The sequence below is a fragment of the Lissotriton vulgaris genome, chromosome 12, assembly GCF_964263255.1.
Source record: "Lissotriton vulgaris chromosome 12, aLisVul1.2, whole genome shotgun sequence".
Classification (NCBI taxonomy): domain Eukaryota; kingdom Metazoa; phylum Chordata; class Amphibia; order Caudata; family Salamandridae; genus Lissotriton; species Lissotriton vulgaris.
In genome coordinates this window covers 106062246-106074503 of record NC_141700.1, presented here as the reverse complement: position 1 = coordinate 106074503, position 12258 = coordinate 106062246, and the positions used below count along the sequence as shown (strand labels likewise).

General features: G+C 44.1%; 1 protein-coding gene across 2 annotated transcripts in view; it reads left to right on the top strand.

Moving 5' to 3' along the window:
• The window catches only part of GBA1 (glucosylceramidase beta 1), an 84234-nt gene extending 73222 nt beyond the window's left edge, over positions 1 to 11012 (top strand). For both annotated transcript variants that reach the window (XM_086947392.1, XM_086947393.1), the window contains 2 exons: positions 8138 to 8254; positions 9738 to 11012. In XM_086947392.1, the coding sequence (XP_086803518.1) occupies positions 8138 to 8254; positions 9738 to 9843 (223 nt within the window). In that variant the 3' untranslated portion in view covers positions 9844 to 11012. The remainder of the gene's footprint in view (positions 1 to 8137; positions 8255 to 9737) is intronic.
• Positions 11013 to 12258: the final 1246 nt, after the last annotated feature.

Below are 12258 nucleotides of genomic sequence, written 5' to 3'. Positions count from 1 at the left end.
GTGCAACTTCTAAGTTGCCACATGGGTGTATGCCACTTCACACGAGAATTGTGTCTGAATGAGAAGACATGTTTGATACCAAACATGACATATTTTAGTCGTACCATAATGTAGCTGCCAATCTCAAGAGTGCCTGATTGGCAGCCCATGTTATCCTATGGCCGCTATCACGTATAGTAGTTTCCAATGGGGAAAGCCACTATAGGGATATATTAGCTTGCAAAATATGCCTTCATCTTTAATATACTGCACCCTGCCTCCTGGTTAAGGAGGCCTACCTTAGGGGTGCTTCACATGTATTAACGGCAGTGTAGGAGACTGTGCCACACATGGTGAAGGCACAGTCTGGTTCGAGCAGTTTGCATTGCTCCTGTAGTCTACAATGGCAGGCCTTCTGTCATTAGTTTGCTGTGTCAACTAGGGTGGCACAAAACCGTGCTGCTGCTCTGGGGGCCCCTTTACGGCTAATACCCTAGGTACCATATACTAGGGCCTTATAAGGTGGTTTCCAAATGCGAGAGGTAAAGGATCCTGATGGATTGCCCGACCTGTGTTAAATGAGGATAAGTTTATTGGCACTTGCCCGTGGGAACATTAGTTAAGTAGATGCAAAAATGTGCTCGGACAAGTAGGTTTATTCGTAATAAACTGGAAAAATCCTTTGAATATCTGCATCCTTTTCACCTTCTCTTTCATTTCTTACCCATTTTGAATTTCAAAACATATTATGTATTTTATGATTTTCACATTTTTGGAAAATGGATAACCAAACACAGTAATGTGTGTTTACTTTGATATGATTTTTCATTAATGGATTTATTTGATTTTGTACATATTTTTCTGGGGTTTTTGTTGCATTTACCCATCAGTCTTGAAAAAGCCCCAGAATTGCAAGCCAAGAGGGGGCGAAACACGTGTTGGCTGTGCCTCAGTTAGTTTGGCTCTCGCGATTCTGTCACATTAAAAATCACTTGTGAATTTGATCCTTCACTTTGCCAAATAAATACCAGATTCCAATATTCAATGCATTTTTCCAGTTTATTATGAATAAACCTACTTGTCCTGGCACACTTTCGCACCTTATAAGGGGGTAAAATCTTTGCCAATTTGGAATTACCAAGTCAAACATAATAGTTTTAGGAGAGAGCACAGGGGTCTGGGCAGCAGACTCCAGTGCTCTATCGGTCATAATCATCAGCGTTTGGAGTAAAAGGTGTGTGTGTGGGGAGAGGGGGTGACCATACAAAAAGGGACACTTTCCTACAAGAACTCTTACTATGTGCTCCATTGGTGGTAGGGTGATCAAGCAGCTTAAGCGTATCGGAGAAGAGAATTGAGCATTTGTTGCACACACAGAGTCAATAAATGGTAAACTCACTCGGGAAGAAATCCGAGAACAATTAATAAAAATAACACTGATTTTTATATATATTTTTAGATACCAAGATCATCGGGATCAGTTAAGCACTTTCAGATTTATGGATTTTACAAGAAAACAGCCAAATGCAAAAATAAAGGTTTTGGAGGTATGAGCCTTGAACGTAGAAATGTTATTCTATGGGAGTAAGACAAATACTACAAACAAAATACTTTTAGTCACAGTTCAGTGGTGCCCCTTGGAACTTAGTGTGCTAGGGGGCTATGGTCCAAAGAACCACTATCCGTTTTAGTTTGCCTGCCCTGGCGTGTCTGAGTGCAGAGGTGCTGGGCGTGTCGGTAGCCTTGAGCGCTACACCGTTGAAGTTAACGGACACCTGAAAACACATGCTGCAAGTGGGGACTTGGGGACAATTCCAGCTGAACCCAAAGAGGGGCTTGGCTCCTGAGGGTCTTTGGAGCAAGAGGGAGCAGTCAGTTGTTGTGAACCTGGGCTATGTGGCTAGGGTGCAGAGGTGTTTAGCGGGCTGGCCACTTGCGTTGGAAGCTCTCAAGGATCTTAGTCTGTGAGGGGAGGAAAACAAGACTGCAGGGCCACTTAGTTTCAGCCTCATCGGTCCTTAAGTCCCTCTTCATGCAGATCAGCTTCGGCAGCGGTGGTGTCTGTGCTGTACACTAACAAGCCTTGGTTGCTGCAAGTGCTCCAGTATCAAAGTTATTGGTGCCGGGAAGCTCCTGGAGGGTCTAGCGTCTCCTAACTCCGTGGAGAGACTAGACTGACCTCTTGAAACCACGAAAACCTCTCCCTGGCATGATGCTCCATAGCCAGCGTACCACACAAGTGAATGTGGTGCCTTTAGATTCAGGAGGATGGCTCCTCCACTCCAAGGGAGATGCTAAATGGTTGGCGAAGTGCTGGACAGTCCTCCCACTGTAGAGGAGGATGCACAGCTTTTGGAAGAATTGGGTCTTTGCAGTTGTCGCGGTACCAGCAGCCAGGCAGGGTTTGGTGCCAACTTCAGTGTAGGTCCTCCATTCTTACGGTGACAGATCTTTTGTGTCCTTCTGTTCCCAGGTAGACAAATCTGTCTTTCTGGTTTAGGGGTTGGGGGAGGACCCTAAATACGGAATTAGGGGCTTTTAGAGGAGTGCAGTAACCTACCTTCCCCTGGGGTGTCTTCACTCCCTATATGACCACTTCCTGCGAGGAGCAGTCATAATCCTGACCCAGAGTTCCTAGTTTCACCAAAACTAAAATGGTGAAACCCTTCTTTTACTGTCCACTTCAGGTGGCCCACCTTAGGGGTGTGGCTAGTCTGTAAATGTGACACGCCTTCTGACTAACAAATGTCCCACCTGCTCTGGTGCAAAATGGGCCTCAGGGCTGGGGGTGGCATTTCCCAGGTCTGGGGGAAGCTTGGGCTGCATTTCAAAGGTGGTAGAGGCTTTGAAACGCTAATCTGCTAGTCACCCTACTGGAGGAGGCGTGAACTCCTTCTGCCGAAGCTGGCATTGTTTCTGACCTCTGAGAGCGTGGGCTCTTCCTTGGTGAGGGGGGGTGGGAGGGCTGCAGGGGTTGGTCAGAAACTAATCTGTGCCGGCAGGCTGGATGATACCAGTAAGGCAGCACACTGTGACTAGTAGGGTATCAGGGAGCAACTCTTAGGTGCCCTCTGGGTGCATGTCGTAATCTGCATTAGTATTGATTTATAAAAACGAGGTGTTTGATACCAAACACCATTTCTTTCAGTGAAGCCATCATGTAGCTGGATAACTTGTAATGACCAGTGTCCAGTCCATTTCCTTAAGATGGCGTCCTGGTCACTTGTCTAGCACTGGAACTAGCCACCACAGGGGCACAGCTGCTCCTGTACTATAATGCACTCTGTGCCCCAAGGGTCCAAGGCGTGCTGTAGGGGTGACATGCATATGGTACATGCAGTGTACATGGGCATGGCACACAGTGAGTGGATAACGTTGTGTTTTCAAAATGGCTTGCACCATTTCACACATTCTGCAATGTCCTTGTGCATACAGTTTGTGTATGGGTCCCTGAAGGTGGCAGAACACATGTTGCAGGACTTGGAGACTGTCTTTAGTGCCATTCCCTTGGTACCAGGGGTACCATTTACTAGGGACTGACAGTGGTGCAAAAGTCCTTGCCATTGGGTTACAATTAAGCATTTGTCATCGTTTTAGTGAGAGAGCACTGGCACTGGGGCCTTTTCAGCAGGGACCCAGAGCTCTACCAATCCGCAGCATCCGTGCCAGTGAGCAAAATGTCAAAAAGTGTCACTTTCCTACACCTGTAGCACTCCGAAGGATAATTTAAGATGTCCGTGGCACAAATTATGGGCTCATTCAGGGGACTGTCTTTGTGCTCTTGATCTGATGGATGCCTAATTTCATATCCTTAGTTGGGCTCTCAGAAGGCTTCTCTGATGTGTGACAGAGGACAGTCCTTTCCAGTTCTAATCCTTTTTAGTCTGGGTGCTTGCACACAGTCTATTTTTCAATATTATGACCGTGCTTGTGGTATTTCCATAGCTTCCAGGCACCACTGCTGATACCAGGATAATTGCTGGTCAGGGCTTCCACAGTCTCTTCACCTTATAGTTACATTGTTGAAGATCTAGGTTAGTCTGTAAATGTAAGATGTCTTATCTGGTTTCTGCCTTACAGCTCTGTGTACTGTGACCAAAATGACCAACCATCCCTCTGCTAGATTAGATCTCATCTGTATAAGCGGCTTGTCTTGTGTTTTTGGTGTGTGATGGGTCTGCATATGTTGGTTCCAGGGGGCACTGAATTTAGTGTTTCACTGCCAAGTATGGGGTCCTGATGGATGGGATAGAAAGAGGTGCCCGATCAAGTGAAATGATCTTTTCGGTAGGGGGTTACAGTCCACCTTGTTTGAGTTCCCTTTCAGGACCGAATGTCTTCATCGCATAAAAGCATTGAGTTCAGCATCGGTGCTACTCTGGATCCTGAAATAGTCATGACAATTGGGTTGGAGGCAACTTTTATATTTCTGAGATTCTTTCCTCCCTTACTTGAAGAAAAGAAGTTGGTTGGACTCCACTGGCAACCAAGCTTTAACGTCTCATATCAACACGCATGGATGTTTGGGTTTCTTTGAGCTGTATTGAAATCCAGATAGTTTTGGGTTCTTTCCAAGTACATCAAGCCATTGGCACCTCTCCTGGTGGATATGAACTCCATAACCATGCCGCTTGCTGAGCTCATGAGTTTGAATTTCACCCAGAGGAAGTTTTGCTCCACTTGCAGGGAGGGACGTAACTCACAATTTGGGGAATGCAATAGGCTCCTTACTTTGTGTCCCGGATGGGTAGACTCCCATGATATCTTGATAATGCCTTTCCGATCAGCTGAGGCATATTTCCACTCCTACATCTTGTAATCCATGGCCCTTGACAAGCTGCAAAAGGGCAGGCAATGCACAGTACTCCTCCTCCCCCCCCCCCCTTAACCCTTGAACAACTGGTTCTGGTACTCTGACCTGCAGCTGAGCCTGTCATAACTTCTGATTTTACAGCTGAGGTAGCGGCTTTCTCTTTATGAACAATCGGTTTACCCCCCCCCCCCCCCCGCTTTATGTTTAGTTGACTGCTTGCAAATTTGGGGCATATCTAAGGACATGCTGTGCCTCACAGACTTGCAATAATATTCTGATGGTGGCTTACCATTCACATAATAAATTTGTAAAGCACACAGCTACCCTAAAAAGGTGTCCCGGCGCTAGCGAGAGGAAGTGTCCACATCATTGAAATACAGAAAGCGCCTTAGGAAAAGGTCATTGCAGCATCAAAAAGAAATGTTTTACGCCCGTTTCTAAAAACCATCTCAGAAGTACAATTTTTCAAGGCCATGGGTAAGGCATTCCACAGTTTACTTGTCAGAAGGACCAACCACCTTTTCTGGATCTAGTAATACGAGGAATTTGAAACAGCTTGAGGTGGTTGGAATCGAAGAGATTGTGCATTGGAAAATAGTTTGAAACAGGGTCTCTGGAAAATGTCCCCTTTGTGGAAACGCTTAAAAAAGCAAAGCTGAGGGCCTTGAACTGGATCCTACTTTTAATTGGTAACCAGTGTAGCTAAGGCAAGTGATTTGAGATCAGTTGCCAGGGAGAAATTTTAAGGATCAGTCTGGCTGCAACGTTTTGAATGATCTGAAGACGCTGACAAAGGAAGGAAGCCCAAGGTATAGACTATTGGAGAAGTCCAGTTTAGAGGTAATCAAGGCATGAACAATGGTTTTCTGCTGTTCTACAGGAATGAAATGCATCATATGTCTCCATGATCTCCGAGTTGAGAAACCGGAACTAGACAGCGATTTTATCAGAGATTCAAAGGTAAGTTCAGCATCAAATTTAACCCTCAGATTCCTAACCACAGGGGAGGGGCAAGGGGGGTTACACATCTCCAATGGCCACCAGATTGGAATTGGGTCTAAGTTTAGTACCAAAAAAGAGAATCTCAGTCTTATCAGAGTTTAACTTCAAGAAGTTGGTATTCATCCATTCTATGACTGATCTGAGACAGGATTTAAAAGAGCTCCGAGATGAAGGGTCATTTTCATGAAATGCCACTAGCAGCTGAGAATCGTCAGCATAAGATACTATTTTACTCCAAAAGACTACAAGGTTAGCCAAAGGGGACATATACACATTAAAAAGGTAGGGCTGAGAACCGAACCCTGTGGAATGCCACAGTTTAATGGTCTTGCTGCAGATGTAAAGGGTGGAAGAAAGACCGTTTGAGTGCGGTTGCTGAGAAAGGACTTAAGCCAGGATAAGGCACGGTCTGTACTGCCCATGGCTTCCAGTCTCGTAAGCAATATAGCATGAGAGACTTGTCGAACACCGCCAAGAGATCCAGCAGCATCCATAACTGGGGAGTTTTGGCCAAGGTTGCTTTTTATAAAGTTCACATACTTCCAGAAGAGCTGTCTCAATACTATAACCACAATGAAAACCTTATTGTGAGTGTTGTAGTAGAATGTTTTCCTACAGAAAATGAGTTAGCGGTCTATTGACATTTTTTTCTACCAGCTTTGTCCTAGTGGACAACAGAGAGAGATGGGCCTAAAATTGCTCACAATTTGTGGGTCAGCAGAAGGCTTCTTAAGTAAAGTAAGAAGCAAATCCTGCTTCCATCCCGAGAGAACCCTTGCCTGAGCTAGGGATTCATTGAACAAATTGTTCATCAGCGTATTTACCACTGATACTGCACTTTTGCACAATGCACCAGTAAGTGGCTGAAGTTTTGTTGCTTGACTCTGAAAATCTCTTGGATCTCTGCATTTCATTTGGACTGTGTCCCTCTTTTTCTTTCAGGGCAATTGGGACTGGTACCCAGGATGGATACTGGTACCCTGATCACCAGACTTTCGGTGCCTAAAGGAACACGAAATCAGATAGAGTTCTCCTTCAGTACAGTTGTTATTTGGTCTCATTTTAAAGAGTGGCTGCATCTCTCTACAAGGGTTCCCATGCTGTGTCCAGTTTGGCCTTTCTTGGCAGCATTGACACAGAACCTTTAGATTCCAGTGATTTGAGGTTCAGTCCCTGGGAGACCACTTTTATGGGCCCAATTCATTTCATACTTTGATCTCGGATGATCTGTAGGTGCTCTCAGTCTTGAACCGTGTATAGTTCATGGACACACCACCTTTTCCTATCTCTCTAAATATAAAGTTGAAGTTCCCTCTTTCCATGGGGGGCTGGTGGTTGTTAGTTTTTTATAGTATCTCTAAGGATGGCTTTGATTTCTATTTGGTATGCACTGGAGATATTTGAACATCAGAGATTTGTCCTGGGTCTTCTCCTGGTGAGCAGACATCAAGACATAAATAGACACTGGGGCTGTGCCATGTATTTTTCAATACGATTCAGTCAGGGTCTTAGCCATGCACTTGCCAGACTGTAGTAAAAAACCACAAATGCCAGCTGGACTTGAGAACTTGCTTGGACACTCATTTTGACTGTGATCTTGGCTGGCGCCTGGTTTCTACGCTGCATTTCCACTTGAACTTCAAGCATTCTTCATAATCGTTCCCAATGCGTATGGAAGAATGCTGATCTTGGACTTTGAGTACAATCTTCAGCACATTGGTATGTTCCTATTCATTTACAAAAAAGTTCTGCCTGCTCTGTAGACAATGGCCAAGTTATTTAGACATAATTTTGATTGATTGTTAGTCCTTCCTCACACTACATGCAAAACAAAAATGAATATTACTTAAACAAGACCCCTTCACCATGCATTAGCACTCAATAGAACAGACCCCAATAATCTCACGATAAGATAGAACAGACCCCAATAATCTCACGATAGGCTGGTTTTTCAGCAAAGCATTGGTATAAAATGTCACGTTGTAACTGATGAAACTGCAGATGAGTCTCAAAATATTTGGCTGAGGTGGGACTCCCAACCATTTGAGGAGGATTGTCTTCTTTCTCCTTTGTTGCATACTGAAGCCCGTACGCAAAAAATACGTGTTTGATTGAGACATGCATTTGTGTGTTTAACTAAAGGTACTTTGAAACGGCCATGCGGCTGCATGTTCTAGTAAATGTTGGTTTCGGGAGGATGCTTTTATGTCTCTTTTCCCATTTGCTGCCATGTACATCCCCCAAGTAAATGCACCTGGAATCCCTTGGTTTGACGATCCGCTCTTTTTACGCCAGCCTGACTGCCCACACACCCCTTTAAAATAATTTTCTTTGTCTGTACAGCAAGTTTATCTCAGAGGGTTCCCAGCGGGTTGGTCTGGACTCCAGTGAAGCCAGTGACCTAGAGTCTGTAGCATTCCTGAGGCCCGACGGCGCAGCAGTGGTGGTGGTTTTGAACAGGTAAGTGGATTGGTGCACGTCTTAGGAACCTGTGTGATTATATCAAGGAGCTGAATCTAAACAGACTTCTTGAAGATGAGTTTGTGAGAAACAAAAGGGTCATCTGTAGAAGGATGGGGTTGCGTTAGGCAAGAAATCCTAGTTAGAGAACCATTGCAGCTCGCCTTTGTGGCCCTTCAGAGACACTTAATGGAGTTGTTTGGGGCTGCAGGTTGTAGACCATTCCTTAACACCTTCGATGCTGATGACGAGCTCAGCTCGTCATCAGCTACGGCGCTCGTATGCTGATGACGAGCTGAGCTCGTCCTGTAACGCGGTATTTAGAAAACCCTGCACACAGCGGGAAAAGCCGCCGCAGCGATGCGGTTAAATAAAGCAGTAGTTGTAAATGTGTTTTCCATCACACAGCCCACAGCCGCATCCTGGCTTTTTCAGCTTTCTATTTGGAAAGAAATGATATATTGCTAAGGTTTTATATTCATAGCTCAGTGTTCTGGACGCTAGGTCTGAGTGGTCAGCTGGCTTACTTTTGAGGCTGTAGATTGTGTGGACTTCTGGCACCCATGGGTTTAGGAGCTGGCTGTTTTCCTCATGTGGTGTGTGGACATTGTGGTTTGGTTTGAGTTGTTAACCTATTCTTTTTCAAACCTGTATCTGTTTTGCTTGACTTGGGTTTGTCACAGAAGGTCTGGGATGCTGTAATGTGGGTTAAGCTGCTTATATCCTTTTGAAGTCTGAGGACGATGTGCTTGGAATTGAGTTGATAAAAGGCTCTCTTACGCAGGCCTGAACATTGTGAACGTGTGTTCAGGTGTCCCTTTTCATTACTTGCTGATATTCATGGACTGTCGTTTGGGTTAGGTTGTCTGCCATTCTGCAAAGTTCAGGAATTTTTTGGTGTAGGCAGGTTTTCTGTTAAAGTCTGTGGATGTTTTGGTTGGAGTATGATAACTAGTTTACTTTTGAAAAGAAAAGATGTATTTAGGCTGTTAGCAAGCATCCTACAGCTGTGCCGGAGTGCTGTGATTTGACTAGAGATGTATGTAGATTTGTGAATTTATTCTAAGGTGTCCAAACGTAGTTAATATTTAAATGTTGATTTTATTTGAGGTCTGTGGACACTGTAGTTGAGGTGTAGGATGGTTTTCATTGAAATCTGTTGATGTGGTTGAAATGTTGGGTGTTTACTGGGGATACCCTGAGTTGTTGATGGCTTCTCTTTGAGGTCAGACATGGGTGTGTTGTTGGTTTGCTTCTTCTAATGCATACGAAGAAGATTAGAGGTTTTGATGGGTTCTCAGGTGGGTGGACACTGGTTTGAGGTGTCAATTAGTTTCCCAAGAGAACAGGCAGTGCAGTTTTCATCTGGGATCAGAGGACCAAGCTCTTATGTAGTTCCAACCTTTCCATTAGTATTTTGAGGATTAAAAATTGTCACTACAGCTCCACCTCCTTTCAATTTCCTCTGCTCCTTTTTCTGCAGGACTCCGGCAGATGTGCCATTTGTTATTTCTGACCCAGAACATGGAAACATTAACACCATTTCTCCTGCAAACACCATCCAGACTTACCTGTGGCGACGACAGTAAGGCATGCCCGGGAGCACTGTGGACAGAAGGGAACCCTGATCTTCTAATAATGTGGATTTCTTGCGCCAGGCAGTTTTCCAAATCTTTTTTTTTTTTTAACATGGCAGCTATTGGGCAGGAGTAAATGAGTCGCTAGGTGAAGGTGGTGGAGAGATTGTGCTTTAGTAACATAATTGTTCACTCTGGTGCTGAACATATATAGTGCATTTGCCAAGATGAGGAAGACCATGCAACGCCTTAGCAACTGTCAGCGGTGTAATTACGAAGGGTGAGATCACAATTTACTTATTGATGCCAGTAAAATCACATGACTAACTTGCTAATTTCATCTCCAACTAATGCACTATCCAACAGGTTCACAAATACTCTGTGGAGTCTGTATCCAGGTTTATTGACTTCTCCAACAAACCAAATCACCCAACTGGTCCAAGTATCTAGAGATGCCACTAACCAATATTGCACTATAGTGGAATGAGTCCAAGCATTTTGCAGGCATGCTTTCTCAGCGGATTATATTTTCCATAAGTAATTACCAGAATGGTTGGCACTTAAGCAGTTGTTGATGTACCAGGATTGCCAACCGGGTTACAGGACATAACTAGATTTCTCTCTCCCCTTCCCCCCCCCCCCCTTTCTAATTTTCATGAACTGAGGGCAAGGTGTGTGTCTGGAGCCTTCAGCACTTTTCCGGGGTATTCCTGGACCACATTGATGCATAGCTGGTGTCTCTAGTAGCAGGGAACATCTACACCACACACATGACCCATGGAGCAAATTATTTTTTGAAATGCCGGTCAGGGTTGGATACATTTTCAAAGCACTAGTTAAAATGTGAAAATGTACAGACTTCAGACTTTTGCTGCTGGTAAAATTACTTGATTACAGGCATATTGCCTCAAGAAAATTGTCTTTTTCACTATCGTACAAAACAGAGCAAGATTGGGATTACAAGCAACTGCATCTTGCGGCCCAGTACTAATATTTTCCAATTTATCCTGTTGAAGCACGCAGGAGTTTAGGGAATTTTATTGCAAGTGCATTCTGGTAAAGTCTACGGACCATCAGTCCTCACTCGTCGTACTTCATTCTTAAATACTTTTCTGATTCTGTTGTCAAGTTATGATCCGCAAAATACTACTACTTAGCACTATAATAAATTATTTTCTTTATTCATGTATCAGTGTTTCTTTGGTCTCCACGACACCGTACACGGTTCACAGCAATCCTAAGATGTAAGAAGACAGCAGCAACGTAAGCCAATGCTGGGTAAAAGGCAAGTGCTTGATTCCATCTAGCTTCCTATGCAAATTGTAGACATGACATACACGGCAAGCAAGTCGTCAGATGGTAGTGTTAATGTAGTCAAAGCCAATGCAGGAAAAAACCTAACTGTCCAAATTTAAACCTAACTCAACAACTGAGATAGATTTCACTACTGTAAAAGTTGGAGACCCCTGGTATAAGTTTGTTTCAATTTTTGGAGAAAATGGAGTATGCAGCCTACTGTAATGCCTTCTTTGACTAACGTTCTAGTACTCACCATAACAGTAAAAGCTTTGCATTAATGGATCACAAATACACCTTTGAATAACCTGCATGTTTGGGTGCAGGTCTTACTGTAACATTAGAAGATTCCCCTTTGTATTAACTATAATGTGACACAGGCAGACCCTAGGCTCGTGCAGTAAGGGAATGGAGCCTTCTTATCTTGTGAAGGAGTAGTTTCTTTCCTGTAACTCCAGTTCTGTAGTAGGGGTATCTCTGTTATAGTCCTAATCACGTGAATAGTCCCGCCCATGTGCGTAGACCCTGGAGCAATCAAAATAGTCTCTTAAGTTGTCCTCTTCTGCAGCACTGCATAGACACTTAAGAAAAAATCCTGCATAGAAACTTAAGTGAAAATCAAAGACAAATAATGCAGCTTGAAGTTAACAAGGCTACACTAGCCAGTACTTCATTCTGAAGTGAAAAGGATAGCCAGAAATATCAAAATGTAACATTTTGGTTAGTTTCACACCTAGAGAAACTCCCCTTCACAAAAATCCTTTGTCATGATAGAGATGAAGGGCTGGACAGACAAGCCCCTTAGGCTGCCATTATGTGTCTGTCAATGGGTACCGTGCCTTTAAGGAACCCTCCAGAGACCCTCAGTAATTCATGATGCACAGCCAAAGGCAAGTTACTTTCAGTTCTTTTTGAAGGTGTATAAAGCCAGGCCTGTAACGTTCAGGATATTAAGGTTTCATCCACCGGGGAGGAGGGCGGGTTGCTTATGACTATAACAGAGATACCCCTGCTAGAGAACTGGAGTTACAGGTAAGGACCTACTCCTCCTGTAGTAGGGGATCTCTGTGTATAGTCATAGTCATGTGAATAGAATGGCAAGCCCATCCCAAACAACCATACCCAGCTGTG